General features: G+C 39.9%; 2 protein-coding genes across 8 annotated transcripts in view; one reads left to right on the plus strand and one right to left on the minus strand.

Moving 5' to 3' along the window:
- The window catches only part of RARS2 (arginyl-tRNA synthetase 2, mitochondrial), a 29,410-nt gene extending 11,147 nt beyond the window's left edge, over window positions 1-18,263 (minus strand). The window contains exons 1-12 of one of the 2 annotated variants that reach the window (XM_056487822.1): window positions 18,159-18,263; window positions 17,447-17,520; window positions 16,727-16,832; window positions 13,940-14,023; window positions 12,561-12,658; window positions 11,786-11,841; window positions 10,134-10,217; window positions 6,677-6,753; window positions 5,125-5,280; window positions 3,572-3,678; window positions 2,870-2,965; window positions 948-1,008 (exon numbers count right to left, since the gene is read on the minus strand). In XM_056487822.1, the coding sequence (XP_056343797.1) occupies window positions 948-1,008; window positions 2,870-2,965; window positions 3,572-3,678; window positions 5,125-5,280; window positions 6,677-6,753; window positions 10,134-10,217; window positions 11,786-11,841; window positions 12,561-12,658; window positions 13,940-14,023; window positions 16,727-16,832; window positions 17,447-17,520; window positions 18,159-18,197 (1,038 nt within the window). In that variant the 5' untranslated portion in view covers window positions 18,198-18,263. Of the gene's footprint in view, window positions 1-947; window positions 1,009-2,869; window positions 2,966-3,571; window positions 3,679-5,124; window positions 5,281-6,676; window positions 6,754-10,133; window positions 10,218-11,785; window positions 11,842-12,560; window positions 12,659-13,939; window positions 14,024-16,726; window positions 16,833-17,446; window positions 17,521-17,835; window positions 17,963-18,158 lie in introns of those variants that run through there. The other variant, XM_056487821.1, reaches the window with a different exon arrangement.
- The window catches only part of ORC3 (origin recognition complex subunit 3), a 35,114-nt gene continuing 30,563 nt past the window's right edge, over window positions 18,219-22,769 (plus strand). For 2 of the 6 annotated variants that reach the window (XM_056487815.1, XM_056487816.1), the window contains exons 1-3: window positions 18,424-18,565; window positions 20,915-20,969; window positions 22,617-22,714. In XM_056487815.1, coding sequence (XP_056343790.1) covers window positions 18,542-18,565; window positions 20,915-20,969; window positions 22,617-22,714 — 177 coding nt within the window. In that variant the 5' untranslated portion in view covers window positions 18,424-18,541. Of the gene's footprint in view, window positions 18,297-18,318; window positions 18,566-20,914; window positions 20,970-22,616; window positions 22,715-22,769 lie in introns of those variants that run through there. The other 4 variants (XM_056487818.1, XM_056487817.1, XM_056487814.1 and 1 more) reach the window with 4 other exon arrangements.

Genomic DNA, 22,769 nt, shown 5'->3' on the forward strand with positions numbered 1-22,769 from the left:
GCCTTCATAACTTTTTTTCCTACATCTGAGAAAAAGAAGATTTAAAAGCTTCACATGAAATCTCCTTGCTAATATGAAATCAAAAAAGAATTTCAGACAAATAAGGAGACAGTCTGGCTATTCATATCCATTATTGATACTGCTAGAATTGTGAAAAAACAAAATAATGAAACCACTAAATATAAACATTCCCTGTCTACAATTGCTTCATTCAGATTGATTAAACAGTACTTTATGTGGAATTTCTACATAATGAAACTAAAGCATTTCAAAGCTGTAAAAATGTACATTTCAGATAAGATATCAGGACTTCAGAGTAGACTTAGATTCATTTTAGACCATTAATTTCTAAATTAACTTTTTAAAACCCTTTATAATACTAACAGCTTTTCCTGGTTTAATTATTAACGACAACATTTATACAGAAAATAAAATATCAAATCAAGTAGGAGTTCCTTTCAAACTAATTGCAATTAATTTTTATAGTAGAAAATAACTCCAGAGCTAATTTTCATAAAATTATAGAACGGCTTGGGTTGGAAGGGACCTTAGATCATCTTGTTCCAGCCCTCCTGCTGTGGGCAAGGACATCTTCCACAGGTTGCTCAGAGCACCATCCAAGCTGGTCTTGAACACTTCCAGGGATGAGGCATCCACAGCTTCTCTGGGCCACCTGTGCCTCAGCACCCTAACAGTGACACTTCTTTTCCTAATATCTAATCTAAACCTACTCTCTTTCAGTTTAAAGGTATTTTTCAACCATTCTGGGGGTCAGGCACTGAAACAGAACCAAGAAACACTGCCACACAGAGGCACAGCTGCTGGGCAGCAAGGGCATCCATTTTACTGCCAAAAATACTGTGTGTCAAAGTCATATTGTGAGCCAGAGGCCTCTGGGTTACAGGAGAGTCAGCACAAAAGTGTGTGCTGAATCTAGAATTACTTACCACATAAATCATGGTATCCCAGCTGTGCTTATTCATTCTGTCTATAGCAGCTGCAAGATCTCTGAAAGAGATAATGAGAAACTATTTGGATTTTCACTCCAACATACCTCACTGCTTGCCTCTTATAAAAATAACCTGCTGTTTACAGAGGGGAGAGAACTTCCTGAATGGAAGGATCCATGTATGCCTTACACATAAAAAAGGACATGTATACTTTGCTGATGACATGTCTGAAATGTTTTTTTAAACCACTACCTAAGAAAATTACTGAAGAAACAGTAATACTGAAGAAAACTCTTTGGTACAGAGTAATTGCAGGGTCTGTCTGCTGCTGGGACCTGAGAAAAACAAGCCTTTCCTGGGAAACTAACCCAGAGTTCAGCCTTAGCTTAAATGGTACAAAGCTCATCTAAACACACAGGACTGTCACAGGAGAACCATCAGCCTTGTATTCCAATCTGAAAAAAGCATTTGCAATTGCTCAAGATTTGTTATGGGATGCTTAGGTGATGAACTAAAGATAAGAAAAGAGAAGGAGATGATGACAAGGATAGGTGGCTTCTAAATCAATTGCTGGTTATATGTTTGCCTAGTTCTGTTCTGTACCTCACCAGCACAGTCTGTCCTGTCTTCCCATGAAGCTCAATTTCAAACTCTCCCAGGGTGAGGGGGCTCTCTCCTCTGTGTGCACAGGTATTTGGAGTGTCAGTAGCTAGAGCTGGAGACTACAGCTCATGTAGGCCATGCAAAGGTGGTGTCAGAGACTGAGGAGCATAAGTGAAATGAAGTGGTAACAGTTGGAGTCTGACCATGGATCACAAGGTGTCTCAGCCAAAGCTGAGTGAGAGCACACACATCCTCAATATGACTGACAGCAAATATCAAGCTGAATAGCCAAGCAAGTAGGCAAAGTATCCCAGGAAGTCTCCAGATGCCTGCAGAGGTGAGGCACCCAGAGTCTGTTGGCATCAGAGGGTCCAGGCCAACAGCTGGAGAGACCACAGGGACCTCCAGCTACTGGAGGGATACACAGTGCACATACAATACATCTGTATATTAATGACATTATTTAATAATACACATGTCACATACATAATACAAGTATCTATGTCACAATATCTATCACACACACATATGTAACTATACACATACATACACGTGTGTTTCTTCACAGGAGTAGATACTCGTCCTAATCACCCAGAGGGGAACAAAATGCCAGCTGTGCTGAGTGGTTTTGGCCCTGAGATCAGGTGCTCATGCTTACTCCTGGCTGACCTGTGAGCACAGACCTGTGGCACCTTTGTCTCTTTTTGGCACAAGGATTCAGCAGCTCCCTAATGTACAGGATTGACTGTAGCATCTCTAATACCCTTGCCCTGAAAAGCTGTACAGAGTTTACCCTGAGGGCTAGACACTAGATTTATTTACATTCCTGGCACAAAGAAACTGTTAAGGCTTCCATATTTAAATACCCAAGAGGAATTTTAGGATGCTGATGAGATGGCTGGAAAACAGCAATAAAATTGATGTTACAGCACTGGTGGTCCACTGAGTCAATGAAGACATGGCTGAACAAGCAATTTTTTCCTGTATCACACCATCAATAAACATTTTAAGCAAAGGTCTTTCTAAAACCTTTATTTGGCAACTGTTTATTCGATTCAGAGATCCCAGCTTCATTTTCAAAGTTAGTAGCTGGGGAAAGTCTTATGATTTATGCAAAGAGGAGATTTATTAACATTACTTGGGGGGAAGAAAAGTATTTAAAAGCCATCTTTATCCCATCAGTTATGTTGCTAGCTTCACTTACAACTACCTAGAAATAAAAAGCTTCAAAATCCATGCCATCAGTTATAAATGTGCTCATGTTCAAAAGCTCCCTGGCACAATGACTGGCAATGAACACAGATGGGCTCACTTGCCTTGTTATATAAAGGGATGTCCCATCACTGCGCATGACGGTGGAAACTGTTGAGAGATCTTTCTTCTCTGAGAGATCCACAACTCCTGTCCCTTTTCTGTAAGTTGAGGGAAAATACTGATGTCACTGCAAGCTATTATATAGGTAACTCCAGGTAAGACTGAGGTCAGAGCCAAAACTAAGGCCTCTTGTCACAAACTCCCTCCCTCTAGACAGTGTCATTCTTTCTCTTTGAATAACCTTCTCCTTTAAGTCTTTTTGAAAACTGTTTGTATAAGTCTGCTGTCACCACTGCTGATACCAGGGTGCAGCATGCCCACATTCTGGTGCATTTCATGATTACAGCTTTCACCCCAGTTCAGCCAGGCACCTCTTTAATCAAGGCAAGGATCTCATCTAATTCTGCTCATTAAATGCCACACACAGCTACCAAACTGATCAACAGCCTAAAACACCATTGGGAGTCGAACATTGTCATTGTACCTCATTTGTCAAGGCCAGGCTTCTGTGCTAGTTATAGAAAATGTAAATTTTAGCTGTGACTGCACAAATCCTGATGGTAGTTGTTCTACTAGAGCAGCTACCAAAACCACGTTAAGAAAACTCTTCCCCTGCACAATTATGCACAAACCTCACTCATCTTATCTTGAAGTGCAACTGAGATGATACATAAACTACACCAACAGATTAAATAAGTTCATACATTGTTTTCTGAAGGAGTCCTTTATCTTCCAACATCTTCAGAACTTCTTGGGCCTTCTCTTGGTAAAATGATTCTCCAGAATATTCATCAAAGTGCACTCCTAGACGCTGAGAAGTTACAAGAATATCAAAGAAGGGTAATATCATTAAGATCAAGGCTAACCATTTTTCCTCAAATTAAGTCAGATGATAGGTCACAGATCAGATACAGTGCAAAGATTAATGTTATTCCAGGAAATGTCACTTCATTGTTAAAAGGAAAGGATGCTTGGATTTTGATTTAATCAATTTCTGCATTAGATTGAATCTCTCCCTGAGGAGAGATTGGATGTAACATTCATGAGAAATTGGGCATAAACTGGTCAGAGCAATTCATACACAAATTCTGATGCTGTGCTGGAGGTGAGACCAGTGGGACCAGGCTGCAGAGGAGCTACCTGGACCTGAAACCAACACTATTTTAAAAGGATGCTAAAAGGAATTTTAAGAAGTAAAAGCTGCTCACAAACATTGCTGAGCATACAGAAGTCATTACCATGAAGGCTAAGGGTATATTCAGAAGAGACAAGATGACCTTAACTGTCAAACCTGGTCAGTTCATCAGTTCAATACTTCTTAATTTAAATGAAATTGGGAGAGAAAGATGTAGCTGTACCAGTCATCATGTGATCAATGATGGGTGACCTTCAAGGTGGCATACACAGCCCAGTACCTCATTACCTTCAGAGGTCAGCTTTCCACAAGAACTATCCAGTGTCTCAGGAGATCTTAATTTAACGGTATTTCCTTGGCTCCAGTGATATGTTTCAGGGAAGAAGTTAAAGCACAGCCAGGTTATCTGGATCATAAACTATTTCCCAATTTTTCAAGATTAATTTTTTGGTCATGGGCACAAACATATCCCATGGAGCAGCAGACACTGGCTCCAATCATGAGATCAAAGTGTGCAACAGATGGCTGTGTATTAGCTCAACTCCACCTGCAGGGAACTCCTGCTGCTATAGTTTCTTACACCCAATTTAATATGCAACATTATAACATCAGATCAGAAATGTGAAAACAGAGTTATCTTCTAACAAAATTTATTACACAGAAACCGTTAAATTTGGTGGGTTGCTGCTGACAAAGATAAAGCAAAACTGAGCAATATCTATCCAACACTGATTTGCCTTGCTGCTTAGCACCACACTTTGAACTTCAGGACTTCTGAGAAGGAAGAGTTAGTCTAAAGGCCAATTACCTGGACACCAGTAAATAAAATGTACCTAGCATGTCAGCAACTGAAGTGACAGCCTGCTTGGATGAGAAATCAACTACTGTGCTTTTTCCAAGCAGAATGAGGCTTAGCCTGGCACACTGAGAAAGAGCTTCCCCACAACATTCCAAAATTTATGGGAAAGGCAATGAATTGATAACATTAGAGCAATCTCTGATCCCAAGTGAGTCCACTGCTCTACAGTCTCCTAGAGAAAAGGTGCACTGTCAATTATGTTGATGAGAGAAATAGAGACCATTTTACCAACAACACAGAAAAGACATTTGGATGATTTGTACCTTATAAATCCGGATGTATTCCTCAATACTGAGGTCTCTAAATTGCTTCCAAATTGACAATGTCTGCTCATCATGTTCCTCCAGTTTTCTAAAGAAATCCTTAGCCAGCTTTTTTATGTTTTCATCTTCTGCTGCTTTGTTAATCTGCACATACACCTAAAATATGACACTGAAAATGTTGAAGTGGTATAACTGTCTCCTCCAATAAAAACAGTTCTACAAAAACAATACAAATACATTTAAAGATGGCATTTTTAACATAAAAATTTTAAAAGACTTGTTAAAGCAACACATTCCCCATTTAAAGAATTAATAGCCCCAAGCCCAATACAAAAATGCACAGCTTATCTTGGAAGAAGACTAATGTCCTAATTCCTTACTGCTGTCACCATCATCCTTCTTCATAACCTTGAAAAAACTGCAGCAGCAAAACATGGAAGAACTAATTTATGCATGGAAGGGAACCTATCACGGACTTTTAACCCACAAACATGTCTTCAGAGGACCACAAAATTGACATTTATGGCAACTGCACTGCCTAAAATTGAGACAGCAGTTGAAGCAGCAAAATCCTTGACAGACTCAGTATTTTACAAGCTTATATTCATAGGATAGATTGATTTTGCACACCAGCAGAAAAAGCACCACTTTGAAACACATCTCAGTTTTTGATACAGCCAGGCATACAGCTGAACAAACACTTAAAAATCTGGTCTCTAACAACTACTGTTTTAGAATTTTTTGCATCTTGACTGAATACTGTTCTCTAAACCTAATGGCAATTTTTAAAGGTCATAAAGCCTACACACTACTGCAGGAGCTGGTATTTTGAAGCTTTAGTGCAAAATTCAAGTATAAAAATTTTAAATTCTAAGAGTGGGCTGAAATTATAAATAAAAATGAACTAATAGACAGTGGTGCACAACCCCAAAAATATGATGGCTTCTTGTTTTCTCTTTAAAGCTCTAAAACACCTCAGTGTTGAGAATCTATCAATTTAAATCCACAGGACTCAGGGATGAGGGAACAAGTGAACAAAGTTTACCTGTGCCAAAGAAGCTGGCAAGCTCAGAAGGAGTTACCACCCTGCCATATAAACAATCTGACTAATGTGCATTCAGGTGCTGAGTACCCAAGTATTCAAACACAGTTTGTTCCTTTGCCATGAGACAGAATTGTACAGACAGTTATGCTGTGGCACAGTGTCTGAGCACCAGCATCAGCCACACAACAACCCTGACTGACAAAGCCCCTTCAACATGTGAGATCTTTCTTTTAGAGGATGAGGGCTTGAACATTAGCCATCCAGGAATATTGCCTCTCCTCATGGTTACTGGGTCTGTGCAGGTAAGAATATAAATCCCTTATGTGTATTGTATCTATATCACACCCAGCACAACTGCCACACAAAGATCACTTACCAGCACCAAAAGATCAACAGCAAAAAAATACTAACTCCAATGGTATCAGGCATATTTGAACTGTGCAAGCCAACAAGCATAACATGTTTAATCCTGGAAAGACAAATCTAGCTGACCTTCTCTGTACTTACCTCAAAAAGGTGTTGCAAAGGACTGGATTTTAGTTTCTCTTTGTTGCCAAAGGATTGGAAACCAACACCCAATAAGCCTTGAATAGCAATCACATATAGAGTTAAACAACAGACCAGAGTATACTGATAGGTTATTTTTGTAAGTCTAGTCTTAACACTGCAACATTTTAAAACAATATAAAACAAACCAGAAAGAAAATCAAAAGCATAGCCTATTATTCCACTGCATAAAAACCACTCCCCCACTCCCCCTCCACAAATATAATAGCTAGAAAATAGTAAGAATTACTATGTTGATTTCTCAATTCCTTATGGAAGGAATTTGTGCTTCTAGACTTGTATAGAAAATTATCTTTTACACAGCAACAAGATGTAAATGAGAAGCCACACAGTGAAAACTGTCCAGCAACAGAACATGCTCAAAAGTCCTTGTTTTGCTCCCTCCCTTATTAGTATTATCATTTTAAGGACAATAAGAACTGGGATACAGCACAGAATTCCTCACACCACTCATGCAGTGTTTTCAAGGGAAATCTTTGCTGCCTGCTTAGAATATGCAGCTTTTTTATAAGCATCCAATTTAGCTTCAGGATTTTCCAAAAGCCATCTAAAAGGGAAAGAAATCCAAATCTCATTTTTTTGTCTAAACAGAAAGACCCCATTAACTCCTTCAGCATGCAGCAATATTAACTGTCAGTCTCTAAGATTATCTGAGGCTGACTTTAAGGCCAGCTTATTCCTCTGAGCTGACAAGGACCAGGATAAATGTAGGAATAGGTATGCTGGCATCCCCTTGAAAAACTCTCTGCAACTAAACAAATAGCACTGTCTCAAGAACTTCCCTCTTAGAAACACTGAGTACAGAAATACAGAAAAAGGCATGACAGACTTTAAGAAAAAGAACAGGTTTTAGTAATAAAATTAATGTAATCATCTTGAAAGGGAGTTTAGTTAAGGACAGCTTGCTCTATGAGCAATCAGAGCTCGGTCTCCTAATGATTTCTCTTAGATATTAGTGTACCTAAAGATTCCACTATTCAATGCTGACTTCACACTCCAATCTCCAGCACAACTGTCAGCCCTTATTCAACCCAAACATATCCCTCCACATATTTTCTGTCTTTCCCATGTAATCCCCCAGACCTTGTTACACTCACCAGTTAATGGCAACACGCAGCACATGTTGGAACTGATTCTGACTTGCAGATGCAGACTGGTTAGCCAGCAGGCTAAACACAGAAGTTAACTTTCTCTCCAAGAGGTCAATACACTGTATTTCTACCCCTAGTCAGCTGCCAACTGCCATAATTCCAAAAGAAATTAATTCTCATGGAAATATTTTTCTTTGTCAGATCTGGCTGAAATTGCCCAATGGGTTCAAAATTTATTAGGAGCAGAGTGACACGAAGACAGATGGACAGGTAGTGTGACTGCATACACTTTGATACCTTAAGAAATCTGCCTCAAACTGCCTAAAGGCTGAGGGTCTCTCTGCTATGTTTCATGAAAATATGCTTTCAATTTTTACATTTTAAAGCCTCTGACAACAGCAGTTGTAAAACCAGCTGACAGATCGTTAATTACAGCACTGCTTCTGAGAAAGGACCATTACAATAATATTGCTATGCTATAATTCTGTGAAGCATGACTATTATTTGTTATAATACCTGCCATATATTTGAGCTGAGCCAGTCCAAACAAAAAGGGGAGTGCCTTCTTTGAAAGAAACAGTTGGTCAAAACTACTAGGTCAAAAGCATGATTCTAAGAGTTGTGTGCTGCACAAATGGCACACATGTTAATAACAGGTACTGTGATCTTTATACCTTCAGGAACCTTTATATTAAAATACATAAAAAATTCCTGGTATTCAGACTTCAGAGTGCTATTTAGCATCTTCAAAGGCAGACTGAATGAGGTCAGCTGAGAAGCCTTTTAGCCACATAGCATTTCACTGCTTAACTGTCAGTGCCACATTCATTATACAACAGCATAGTGATAAAAATTATGTCTAAGGGGCAAACATGAATGAAATATGCAAGGATGAAATTTACTCAATTTTTGGTGAACTCATTCTGTATTCAATTCTTATGAAACAAATCATAGGCCAAGCAAAGCTCTGCTATAAGCTACTGTTTGATCAGGAAAGACAAACTGCAGGGGAAATAATTTAATAAAGGAAAGAATGTTTTATTACTCTCTCAAAGTCCAGAGAATGTTATACTGCACTCTCTAAAATCCAAGAATTTAGGCTAGAAGGACAACAGGTAGAACTGAATGTATTTTAGTTATCTGCACTTATGAATCTGAATATAAAAACTGAGTGAAATTAGGGTATTGACTTTAAATTTTTAACCCAATTCTGCTCATAAAATTGATTCCTTGATGTCCCCAAAACCAGCAGTACCACTGAAACTGGAGGGGGCAGCCTAAGGGCTGGAATAAACAAAAGTGACCACTTAAACATTACACTGTGTTTGCCATTTAAACATCAATAAATGGACAGTTTCTAGAGCCTACTGCAAAAGAAGTGGGGATTTTTATAGTTTGAGGTGCACCAGCTTTCAAGAATGAGGAAGTGGGCATGATTGCCTTTTATTAAATGCCTAAAAATATGCCAGAACCAGCTTTTTGGGGGAAATTAGAAAAGGAGAGGAGAATATAGATCAATTTAAAGTGCAAGATTAACAGCAGAAACCAACAAAGTTGTGAATGCTATGGATGGGTCAGCTGCCATAACAGAGGGATACCTGTAGATCCAGCAATGGGATATAAATGATCTCTGGAGTGGGAATAAATATCAAGCCATGCATGCTCAGGCTGCACTTGTGAGGACTTTACAATCCCCACTGATGTCATCTGTCTACACACCTCTCTTCTGCTACATTTTAAGGGGAAAGAGAATATTTTGGGGAAAGTATAGGGATATCTCGAAAGATATAAACTCTCTGGGCCCCAATGTGCCAAAATATGGTTGTTGTGGAAATTAATTACGCTCTATCAATAATGAGAAAAGGAACAACAACAACAAAACCAACCAACCAAAAAAAAAAATAAATAAACCAACAAAATCACAACAACAACAAAAAAAATCCCAAAAAAACAAAACCAAGCAACCAAAGAAACAAAATCCAAACCTAAACCCCAAACCAAAACATATAACCCCAAACCACATGTTTAGTCTGAGAGAGGAGCTACTGAGGGAGAGGGGGACAGCTGGATAAATTGGTCCTGTTATTTCCTGGACACCAGTATAGGTCATACTGCTGATGGATCAGTCTGGATTGTTTTGTTCAAATTTTTTTTTAAGGAAATGAACTATACATTACTCTCATATGGAAGATATCATTCCTTATGAGCACAGAGTGAATCCACAAGACCTACAAAAACTGAAGCTGGAAACCTAGATTATACTACACAGTAGAAAAGGACACAGGAAAAAAACCATTGAAACATACCAAACTGCATGCCCCAGTCACCAAGGTAATTTATTCTTACTACTTCATGTCCCAGCGCAACTTTGAGATTTGCTATAAAATTCCCTGGTAATGAAACAAAAATGATATTATTCAGTTGTAGGTAGTCTCTCATCCCTATGGAACAGTTTTCTGGTTTTGCATCATCTGTATTCAAAATGAAGAGGAAAAGCAATCAGATGGAATACTCCACAGGATTTGTTAAAATACCTGACAACTGAAAGCAGCAGTAGCAGTAATAGTAAAAAGCAAGTTCCTTTTAGAGCAGGAAAAGAAAGACTGTGCATCTGAACAGTGCCACAAAGTGTCTCACACAACAGGGATAAAAACATACACACGTGGATGTACGTGCACATATTGCAAAGTATAAGATCATGAAAAACCTTTTAAAGTCATCTTGTATTCTCACAAACACGTGGCATTATACGTAATTCCATCACAGTCAGGCAACCTCATAGCAGGTTAGGCAAGCACTCAAAATTCACAAACTGCTGTTTACTGTGATGCTAGAAAGAGAACATCAAGCCCTGAATCTCTCTGGACTGTTGGAGCAGCTCTGAGCTCTGCACTTAAAAGACCATGCTCCAAACCTCTCATATCATATAAGGACACATATATATATAAGTTCCAGCTGCTCTTAAAACAAAAACCCTTCATCTCTCTCCTGAGCTGTTATAACCTTAGAATTACAAAGAAGAAATACCCGCATCCCTTCCTCTATCTTCCTGTGCTTCAAGGGTACCTTTTAATTACAATACTGTTGTAAAAGATGCAGCAAACTCTCTCTCCTTGTATTGCTGTGACACCACATTATAGCTTGCAATTACTTTCAGTTCCATTCTCTGTCATTAATTAAGTGTCTTACTCTGGGACAAACATCGATCTACACAACTATTTCTGAAAGTTGTTTTTTTCTGTAACAAAGGATCCAGAAATGGCACATAAAAAACCCCAAAATACATCATTCCACTCAACTATCAGTCCATGGAAGAGGCAATTATTTTACATAATTAATAATTATACATGATGAATTAAGTATAATTTAAAAACTAATATGTTATTAGATGCACAGATTTTGTAGGATCTTGTGCTACAAGCTTTTATTGTGAGATCAGGAAATGAGGGACAAATACAGTTTTTCATATACCACTGGAGCACTGTACAAGAAATTTATTAATTATTCTATTAGAAATTACAGCAACTGTCTCAGTAATTACTGTCTCAGTAATACTGGCATAAAGTAATTAGCATATACAAGCAAGCTTTTTGCAGGACAGCCACCAAGACATAATGATCCAAACTGCTCTGCAGTCCAGTGCAAATTGAGAATTTAAAATTCAAAGGACTCTCATAACACCTCATTGAAAACTGCCTTGGGTGTCTTTGAAGACAAATTTTAAGCTACTTCATTAAACACTCACAGTAGTAAAACTATATTATGTGTGACTTAATAAATCTGCCAGCACCACACCAGTTCTTTTCTTCACTGCATAATGAGCAGAAAGGTTTTAATTAGCAAGCTGAGCCTGACACCACTCACACCCGAGGAGTGAAATGTTAGCAGTGCTCCCCTGTCAAGTGAAGCAGGCAGACAAAGCAGCAGGGAGATGCAGGAGGCAGGGAAATGCACTCACCTACTATGGTGGAACGCAGGTGTCCTATGTGAAACTTTTTGGCAATATTAGGGGAGCTGCAACATATTTTTACAAATAATGTTTGTCCAGTGGACAAAACTGCCAGTTAACACCAAGTTAAAAGAATTCAACTCATGCATCCAGAAGAACTGAAATAAAAGCTCTATTTTCAATTTTCCCATAAGATTCCCTGATTAGCTTATTATTAAATTAAAGCCAAATTCTCAGTTTCTATGACTATAGAAGCCTGTACTCAACAAAAAAACTTATACATAAAACAATCTAAGTCTGTAATTTTTCATTTCATGAGTAGGTGACAGTCAACAAAATTGCACTGGAAAAATATTCTGGAGGCAGCAGTTAACAAAATTTATCCAGACAAATGCCTGTCTGCTTTAAAAAGTCAGGGAAGAAGGTGCAAAAAGAAATGGATTAGTGCCTGGAAATTCAAATCTTGTTTCTTCATAACAAAATAAAAAGCTTTCTTAAAAACTGAATGCTATTATGTGTTAAATGAGAATATTCTTAATGGAGGCCTGTGTAAGGCATGAATTCATTAAATACCAAATTTAAAAGTCTCCTTAAAGCCTGAAATCCCTGAATATAATTTATATTCTACTTGGTGAATATATCAGTGACAGATACAGCTAAATATAATACTGGTTAATATGGTTTAACATCACAGGCAGCCCACTTTACAGCAATGAATATCAACCAGTAAACACCAATCAGCAGACAAGGCAATTGTCTCAAAGGACCCCTCAGATGTGCTCACCTGAACTCAATCACTGCCTTTTGTCTGGGAACTGTGGAGAAAAGTTCACTTTTTACTCCATATTCTGAGCCATCTTTCCACACCTGCTGCAGCACAGCCTGAAGCAAAATTAAAAAACAAAAAAACCAAAAAAAACAACAAAACAAAACACAGACACACAAACACAAAAGTTTAATCAACAGAAAGAATCACCAGGAAAACTTTACCAGCCACAAAGGAGACTGATCCCACATCCTTTATTCACATTAGTAATCAGACAGCCGCTTTGCCAAGCAAACAAGGTCTCATATGCAGATAAAAATACCACTAACTTTTGAAAGTTGTATCTGACCAAATAAAACATTTAAGAGAAATTGTAGGCAGAGTTTTGGTAAAAATTAAGGCTGAATTTTGTGAAAACCTTCCACTCTTTTAGTGCCAAAGAAAGCCAACTCCTCAATCCTAGTGTGTCCAAACAACTCTTCTTTCTCTCTCTCACCTGCAAGTCTGTAAGGCCAGTATGAATGATCTGTACTAAAATATGTCTGCTTTTAAAGCCTGGACACTGTAAAATGCCTTAAAATATCCCTCAAGACAGTTCGTGTGAGTATGATCAGTAACGTGCTCATTGCACCAAGTCAGTCCCTACAAAAGCTGAAATGTGCAAGGTCACACAGGCCAGCGCACTGCTGACCTTTAACAAAGTGAAATAAAGTGGAAATCTCACTTCATTCAGTGGAAATTTCTCATTTTTCCCCACTCAAAAAACCCACTTTTTCTGCAATAGCTATTGATTTTTTCTTTTAAGGAACAGCACCTGTAAAAAAGCCTTTAATTCTATTCTTATTATAATACTTAAGAAGTCAATATACATACACAAAATTTACTTATAGACCTATTCTCTAACAGCCACTGGCTTGGTTACAAGGTATATGCATCCTTCAGTCAGGATATTGAAGAATACATCTTCCCTTTGGGATTTTTTTCCCCTTGATTGTTTTTTTTCAGCGAAGTGTGTAATGAAAGATCTGCTATCAACTACAGTTCTATGTCAGGTAAAACCAAGAGTATTGACAAGATCAAAACTTTTGAGTTGTACACTGTAAAAACTCAAAGTAGATGCAAATAAGCCTGCACTTTAAAGCAGAGAGAGGAAAAGAGAAGAGTTATGATTATTAGTGAACAGTAGATGCATTGTTTCCTCACAAGAGGAAATTTTCTTGAGCCTCATTTCAAATTCTAGGCCTCTATAACAATTCAGCAACGAGGATCCTCAGGGAAAACTTGTGAAAAGACAGTTTTACATAGAAAACACTATCCTAAGACAACAGTAGCTATTCTGTAGCTTTATATTGAGAAAATTTATTTTCATCTTAAAGCACTTGAAAGACACTACTCACCTTTGCTAATAACTCCCTGTTTATTGTAAAATTCACTGTTCCTGGACCAGCGCTGATCTCACTCACTACTGAATCACATTTCAGCTAAGAGAATAAAACAAAACAGAAACTCTAAATGAAAACAGGTGAACTGGAAAACAGTAATTCAATATACTCTGGATATTAATTTAATCCATTGTAGACATTAAGTGTTATTTGTTTGAAGCAATCATAAATGGATAATTTCATCAATGATGTTGGAAAAGGGACAATTTTATTATTTCCCACTCATGCTTTACAAGCTCTGAGTGTAACTCAGCTTGAAATGCCACACATATGTTCCACTTCAAATCCTGCTTGTGCACAGTCTGTGTTCTCTTTTGACTGGGAGCAGTAGTTGAACTCTTTGTGCAGACAAAAGCTGAGATACATTTGACAACTTACACAGTAGCTGCCAGCACTTAAAAGAAAAAAAAGTCCAGTGACAACATTCTCTGGTACCCAGTGTCACAAAACAAAGATATTAAAGGCAAATTAATTAAAAATTTCATTTACAATTTCCATAAGGCACGTGTTTTGAAAATTCTGAACCCATAAGGCATATCTGGCCAACCAACACCTAATGTCAACACAAATTTGGGTCTTTTCACAGGCCAAGATCTTTGGATCTCAACCTGTCAGGTTTGACAGTTTCTTAAACTAACTGTCTGTCATAGTCAAGAAGTTGTCTAAAAAAAGGAAGAGGGATGGAAAGCATATAAAATATGACACAATCACCTTCTCACTCGCTCAGTATCTGTGAGAGAGGCAAACTATGCATTCCTACTGAAGCTCATCACCATGAAGAAATTGTACCCCCTTGCTAGGTCTCCAGCTTAAGACAGTGATCTAACCAGGAGAAATTGTAGCTAGCTTTGAAATTTTTTTATTTTCACAAACTCTGCTAACAACAAATTCCAATGCTAGCTCACAAACTATGTGAAAAAAAACATTTATTGTGTTGACAATGAACCTTCCACCTTACTGTTTTACAAATGGTCCTTTCTACTTACGGGGCAGAGAGAAAACAGAAATATCCACTGGACTAACTCCACAACTCTTGTTCTCATAAATGTTTTGTACATAATCTGCCATTTGTCACGTCAACAGTTTTTATCTCTTTAATAAGACTGCTCATCTGTCCTCTCTATAGCTTTAACAACTCTTCTCCAAGTGCCCTGTGCTCCTTTAATAACTAGATGCCCCAGTCTGAGCCCAAGGCTTGGGCTAGGATGCCACTGTGCAGTACAGAAGCACTAAAAAACCCAACACAGCATCCCCTCCACAAAGAACTGACAGTACAAGAATAAAACAAGAATCAGACAGACGAAGGAAATCAAAAGCCCTTGGAAACAAGACCCTTCTGACCTTTCTGACAGACAATTTTCAGTACTTCAGAGCACATTGCTTCCTTTATTGCCTCACTGCCCTACTATTTAGGCTATTTTAGTCAACTGGAAAAACTTCCATCTCTTTTTGCCTAACCTAAATACCTGTATTTCAAATATTGTGGCCCACTTCCTCAGAAGAGACTAAGAGATTCTCTTGAACCGTGAGGCACTCCACTGTTATCTTGACAAAATCTGGTAACTGCCTGCAACTTTCTGTCTCTCTGCTACTTTTTGATACATGGTTATACTTTGCTAGTTTATACACTGCTTACCTTCTTTGGGGTAATACGACCGATCTAAACAAGTTAAACTAAATGCATCTTATTTATTCAACAAAATAAATGCATCTCATTTATTCAACAGACAAATGTTCCCTAGAGATTATGGATTTTTATTTTCCTTTGTCTAGCTGGCACAATCTATTTAGTTTGGGGGCTTATACTGCTGGTCTATTCTTCTTTACTGTTAAAACTGCTCCTCTATGTAAAGCTGTAGCAATAAATGTTTCAGGATTTTTTACTGAGCCACAAACAACAAAGAAGAGAGGAAACTTGAAGCTTCCTAAACACTGGGAATTACAGCTGTTTTTAAAATGACACACAAGGAAAAAAATGAAACTTGTTACTGTGATGGTGCAGTCATTGAAACAGATTCAGAGGGAGACTGTCCAAATCCTTGGAGGCTTTGAGCACCTCACTGGATTTCAAAAGCCCTCAGCAACTTCATCCAAAACACCTGCACTGGGGAGGATATGTGAATAGACAACTTCCTGAGGTCTTCCCCAACCTGAATTATTTCATGTTTCTAGATCATCTTTCAGCTGCTTCAGAACTTTTGGTTGAGTATATCTGCTCATCATCAGTTCTTCCACCCGAGTCAGAATATTTATCTTGCTAGAACAGGTCCAAGACATGGATAACTTCAATACTCCAGCAGTGAAGAATGATGTGAGAAATAGTTTAGCTCCTCAGTAGTATTACAACTGGTTTTATTTGTCCTTTTTTCAGTATTAACACCCCAGCTACTGCTATTTCCCAGCCTTACCAGAGCTGGGTTTTGCAGTTTTAGGTTTTCCAAGCTACCACACATTCAATTTCTTCCTCAAGCGTTGGGAAACAGCACAGACCATGGCACACCCTCCAGACACCCACCTAACTTCACCAGCACTATTTACTTCAAACTGTTTACAAGAACCTTAACCAAAGCTGCTTCTCCAATTCCCTGTGAAGGTGCTGTGTACAATTACAGTAAGTACAGTCATCAAACTGACCCAAACAGATGCTTGGAGCAAGAATACTTTTTTATCTGATTATGTCCCTTACATCTCTAGTCTGCAAGCTCATTATTACATAAATGTATGATGAATTCATTGGCATACCCTTTCAGCAAGCTGCTGAGCTTGAAGCTGCAGGTCTTGTGCCAAGCAATCACTAGAACTGTTTTCTATTACGGAAGCAATGGAGAGCTGGAAATCAGCAACATGCCTGGAAAAAAAAAACAACAGCATATTAAAATCAGGGGAAAAACCTGCTGAAATGCTGGGGAGATTTGGCAGATCCAAGCTGACTGTGCACATGACAAGTATAATTGCCAATCATAACCCAGTCACAAGTATCTGAAGAGCCACTATAATTTAGAAAGCTGGACTAGAAGGCCAAATATCACCTTTGCTCTGATACAATCAGAAAGTAGATATGGTTAGAGCACCATCTCAGAGTAAACAAAAACTATGCTCATGAATAAGTAAAAGGTATTTGCTAACATTACTGCAACTCTTGAGCAGGACACTGAAAAAAAATCCTGAATAACTTCACATTGGCTCTAAGCAGTTTCACATTTAGATCATCAGTGTTGAAGCATTTGCCATCCATGCACTGCCAATAATCTGTAGAAGCTTGTAAGCAATTATATTTACTTTGAGCTTTCTTGAAAAAATTATTTAATTGGATTGAACAATCTTATAATTACATTGGTATAAAAGGTTTGGGACTTTTGTCTGTATTTTTTTCCCTTTAGTCTTGTTAGCTTTTGCAATAATAGGCATGACATAAAATAATAAAACAGGACAAGCATTGTAAGATAAGATGCAAACAACTACCGTTTTTTGGAGACAGGAACTGCTGATATGGACTTTATTAAATTCTCTGGTGGCAGATCCAAAACTTTTGAAAGCTAAATAGAAAATAAAGAAAAAATTTACTTAAGCAAAAAGACAAAGATCCAAGGAAAACTATTGTTCCCTGTTTAAATACCTACGGGCGATGCACTTTCTATATCTGAAATCTAATTTCGGCCCAGGTAAAAAAAAAAAAAAAAAAAAAAAAAAAAAGCAAAAACCTATGAGATGTTAAAGGATCTTAGAAACAAGGCAAGGCAAAACACCACAGAGAACTGATTTATTTTTTTTCTCACGACGGATCCCATGGAACCCACTGCAACCCACTGAAGCAGTCATGGAATGACAGAATGGCTTGGATTAGCAGGGACCTTAAAGACCGTCTCGTTCCAACCCGTGCCATGTGCAGGACACGTTCCGCAGCAGGCCAGGCTGCTCAGAGCCCCATTCCCACTGGCCTGGAACACTTCTAGTGACGGTCGCCACCCCCCGCTCATTCCATCCCAATCCCGCGGGAAACCCAACGCGCGCCCGGGCAGGGGCGGGGCAGCGCGCGCCGAGCCCGCGCTCGGGGTCGCGCCCACTGAGAGCCGCCCGGGCGGGGGGGAGGGGCCCGCTGTGAGGGCACGGAGGGGACATCTGGCTCAGGGGGCGCTCCCGCTCCGCGCCAGCCGTGGGGAGGAGCGGTGCGTACCTGGGAAGCAATACTCCTCCGGAAGGAACCTGCTGCCATGGCCGCACCGCCCGGCGGAAGCTCCACGGCCGAGCCTTATCCCCCCCGCCCCGCTCCTTTCCGCCCGCCCGGGGGCGGGCTGGGCCCTACCATTCTCAGGTTACAGGGGGAGGGGGAGGCTATTGGTTGAGCTGAGGTGGAGGAACCGCGCGGGGCAGTGCGGAGGGGGCCGTACCACTGCTCAGGGAAAGTGGGGGGGGACAGCGGCGCGGGGACGCGCAGGGAGGTGGGCGGTGCGTCGGGAGCGCGCGTGCGCGGGAACTCCTCCTCCTCCTCCTCCTCCTCCTCCTCCTCCTCCTCCTCCTCCTCCTCCTCCTCTCCGGTACCGGCGGGCGCGGGGCGACATGAGCACGTGCTCCGTATCCAAGGTGAGGAGCGGGATGGAGCGGGGGGGCTCCCAGGGAGCGGCGCGGCCTGTGCGGGGGCTGGACCCGCGGCGCCGTCCGCCCCGTCCTGCGCCCGCTCCTCTTCCCGCCTCATCCAGCCGCTGCCTTCCCGCCTCCCTGGTGCCCAGGCTCCCGGTTGCCCAGTTCCCCTGCCCGCCCCTTCCCAAAGCCTTGCTGGCTCTTCATCCGCGCTTTGCCCGAGGCGCTGTTTGCCCTCAGCGCAGCCCCACAGGATCACTGGGTTGGAAGGGAGCGCAGGGACCGCCAGTCCAGCCCTTATCCCTGCACAGGGCAGCCCTAGAGGCACTGCGTGAGCGGTGAGTGACCCCCAGGGTCACAGCACCACCCATTCCTCTGGAGAAAACCTCGCCCGGAGCAGAGCCGGGGTGCTGTGGGCTTTGTCCCCTGCCGGTGAAGCCTGCCGGCATCGCTTGCTGCCGCACTCATTGCTTCACCCACCCGCTCCCCCGCCCCAAAACTGATAGAACTAAAAGCGCTGTCCCCCACGTGTCGTTTTAAATGTCTGTTATTGCCTTGGTGTTTCCGATTTGAAAGCCTTTATGTGGGCTGTGTTCAGAGCGGGCAGTAGGGGTAGTGCATTCATCAGAGTGTCAATGAATAGCGAGACTTAAATGTTGAATTGAAACACTTATTTCCTCTCTTGCTTGATCATGCAGTGAACGACAGCAGTGCTTCACAGCGTGTGTTTTATCATCACAGGAAGGCTCCTGCCCCTTCCATTGTTTTTCACTGAGTTGTGATATGTAGCTGCATCCTTTGGTGTGGAAGGCACTGTGCAGGTTATTACTTCCACAAGTACTTCCAAACGAACTTAAAACTTGTTGTAGAACACGTGGATTGCACTTTTGACAATGGCTGCTGCCTGATGGTTTGGTAGTGAGTCATGTCCCCTCACCTTGTCTCCCTCATTTTATCCGTAATACTTCTTTGCAGTTTTACATTCCTGTCTCAGCCACAGGCAGTGGTGTGGAAAAGCCAGTGTTTGCAAAGCATTCAGCAGTATTTGTGTTTGGTTTGATTAAGCATCCATTCTCCTTTTGTGTATATAATTTATACTTATTGTGACCAATTCTGTTTGTGCATGAGCAGCACAAATAAATCTGTAGGACACCTTTTGCAGTGGAATTGTTCCAGATTGTTTAGCACTTGTAGAATAGCCACTACTTTTGTCCAGCTATTTTTAAATGTCCTTAATATTCATGGTAAAATGGAATGTATCTGAAGGCATCTCCAGTTTGTGAAGCTGTTTTGCAGAGGGTCAGTATAAATGTTGGTGTTTTACTGCAATTTTTTATTTGTGTAAGAAAGGAAATAACCTGTCTGAAGTCACTCAACAGACTGGTGACTGTGAGCAAAATTGAACATACCTCTGGTTTTTAATTTTCACTACATCATTCTTACTGTAGTGGCTGAGCTATCCTAGGCTGAGTTCAGTAATCCTTGTGTAAGCTTCTCCACTGGGAAATATGGGATTGAATCAGTCTATTTCCAGCACTTAGGTATTTCCTTCCCCCTTGCTGCAGGATAAGAACCTCATAGTAAGAGTTGGGCAGTGCATGTGATTTCTGATATATAGGAAATCTTTATGACTCTTCAGAAGAGATGAGCTTCTATAGAGAGGATTGGGGAAGATATTTGTTCTAGAAGAAAATGAAAAAATCTTAAAGAGCTCAAAGCTTAAAACTTGCTTGTTGAAATAAGTTTAACTGGGAGATTACTTCTCTGTACAGGAATTCCTTGGAACAGAGGGATTTGTATGAACCTTTCCCAACCATTTGTCATTCTGCTTCTAACCATCTACTTTTTTTGAGTTGGGATGCTGTTCACTGTGGCTTGGGCATGTAATTTCCTTTTATAAGTGACTTCATAATACTAATTACATTATTCTGGATTGTGTTTTCCATTCGTCTCAGCCTCTTGCCTTTTGTTTTGTTTTTAACTGAAGCTGTACTGAGAAAACTGTACTGATGTGTCCCCAGGGAATAATTTCCTTTTAATTCTGAACCTGTTGGAGGTTTTGAGACATTTAAAGAATCTGCTGCTGGCCCAGTTGATGGTTGAATTGCAAAACATAGTGGAAAGATGAAAAAATTCCTAACAAGTGTGCGCACTTACCACTTCCACTAGTGTTCCAGTTTGAAGCAGAAATATAAAGGGGCAGTATGTAACTTGATATTCTTAAGAGGCTGGCAATTCAGTGCAAATTATTGGTTAAATGGAGCACTGAAATAAAAGAACAATAAAGTGGCCTCTGGAGCCAGTCAGATTGATTCTTGTATTGAAGTCTGTGGTTTTTTTCCTGTTCTCTAGGGCTGCTTTGTTTTTAAACCAACTACCAAGAAGAGAAGATTGTCTGAGAAAACAGGTTAGTGCATTTTCATTTATGTTTCTGTTTTTGAGAATGGTTAATCCTGAAAGGTTCATCACATCTGATTGAGTTCTTATCATGAGTTCTGTCATAGCGGTGTGAGGTTTTCTCTTACTCCTTGATTGCTGAAAACTCATTTCTTTGGAGGGATGAAAGCAAATTATTGGCTAGAATAAATGCTGGGCCTTTTTCACCTCCAGCAATCAAGACTGCATAGCCATCTTTGTCCTTGCACCATTTTTTTTTTTTTTTTACAAGAGAACTCCTTACCATGCTATCGTAAGTTTTTTAGTAACAGACAAACAATTCGCCTGAAGGTCTGATTCTGGATATTTTGTGTAAGTTTCTTATGGAAATGAAGGAAGAAATGCCATTTGTGGTTTCTGTCCATTGGTTTTTGCTGTATACATTTTCTCTAGATGTTTATGCAGGTCGGTTTTCATTTGAGGACTGACTCTTCTTGGAATCAGAAATAATGCATGTTAAATAATTGCTATTTGAGACTCAGTTGGGAAACTTACTGTTTTTATTCTTGGGTTAAACTACTTTTATCATCATGAGAGCTGTCAAAATATGTGGCAATTTATATGAAAAAGATGGAGAGGGAACTAATGAGGCCATATTTTTATTAATGCAACAACCAAGGCCTGTGCATTTACACCATATTGAAATTTTACCCCTTATTGGATATTATGTTTTTGTTTTTGCAAGATTAGAATTCTTGGGTAAACTGCTAAGCATATTGTTCTAGTTAGCAAATGCTTTGAGATGGAGAAGTAAATTTGGCTGGACTAGCTGTAAAAGAGAGAGGCAGAGGTGAGCTGGTTTGCCTTTTCACAGCAGTTGGTTAGAATGTGTTCTAAATCATGTACTTGGATGTGTGTCTGTCCAGTCTGGAAGCCCAGTTCAAAATGAAGTTTTAGTTGTGAAACTCCTCCCCATCAGTAGTTGATAATACTGTCACACCGCACAAAAGGCCTTTTGAGGACTTTTGCACCTATAGTTTGAATTTTGGTAGTGAAAAAAGGATATTATGCCTGGATATGTTACCAGATAATGGGGTGGCTGGATTTTCTTCAACTGAAAGTCTAAGATCTGTATAATCAGAGCTGGTTATGTGTTCTGTGTGATTTTTCTTAGGGATACGAATGAGGTGATTGGAGAGACAATGAAAGTGGAGGTGGGAGTGTGTCATTAATTTGTCATTTAGAGACCTGTTTTGGGTGGGTTTAGTGCTTTAGAAGAGTATGCTCATCAACTGGCTCTTTTCTAGAGATAAAGCCACTGCTGGTGCTTGAATGGCAACTAAGTGAACCCACAAAGCTTGGTGAAAACAGAGAAGGATGATGATGATGTTTGTTTTACTTTAATAATAAAGGCTATTTGCTCTGATTTGGTCTTTAGCTTACGTGGGACTTAAGATAGAAGCCTCTTCTTTATATTTTGCCTGCATACTTGGGTAATAGATTCTACTTGTTCCCTTGCTTATTCTACCAAATACCAGCAATTAACTAATTGCTTAAGAAAAAAGTCTTCTCCCTTAAATATATATGTACGGTTTGGTGCTTTGTTTTATTCTCAGGAAAAGAAATGTTTTGTTTTCATGAGCTTATTTGTGCTTTTCTTTGCTTTCTGTGTTTCCAGCTCATGATTTCGGAAGCTCCAGTGATGATTCAGAGGATGCTGGGCTGCGGTTTGTCACTTGTCAGTCTTTATGGAACCAGGTCAAATCTGAAACACAGGTGAGTCTGGTGCCTCACACTGAAGTGGTGTTTGTTACATTGCTGTAACAATGCT

The sequence above is a fragment of the Oenanthe melanoleuca genome, chromosome 3 (assembly GCF_029582105.1).
Source record: "Oenanthe melanoleuca isolate GR-GAL-2019-014 chromosome 3, OMel1.0, whole genome shotgun sequence".
NCBI lineage: Eukaryota > Metazoa > Chordata > Aves > Passeriformes > Muscicapidae > Oenanthe > Oenanthe melanoleuca.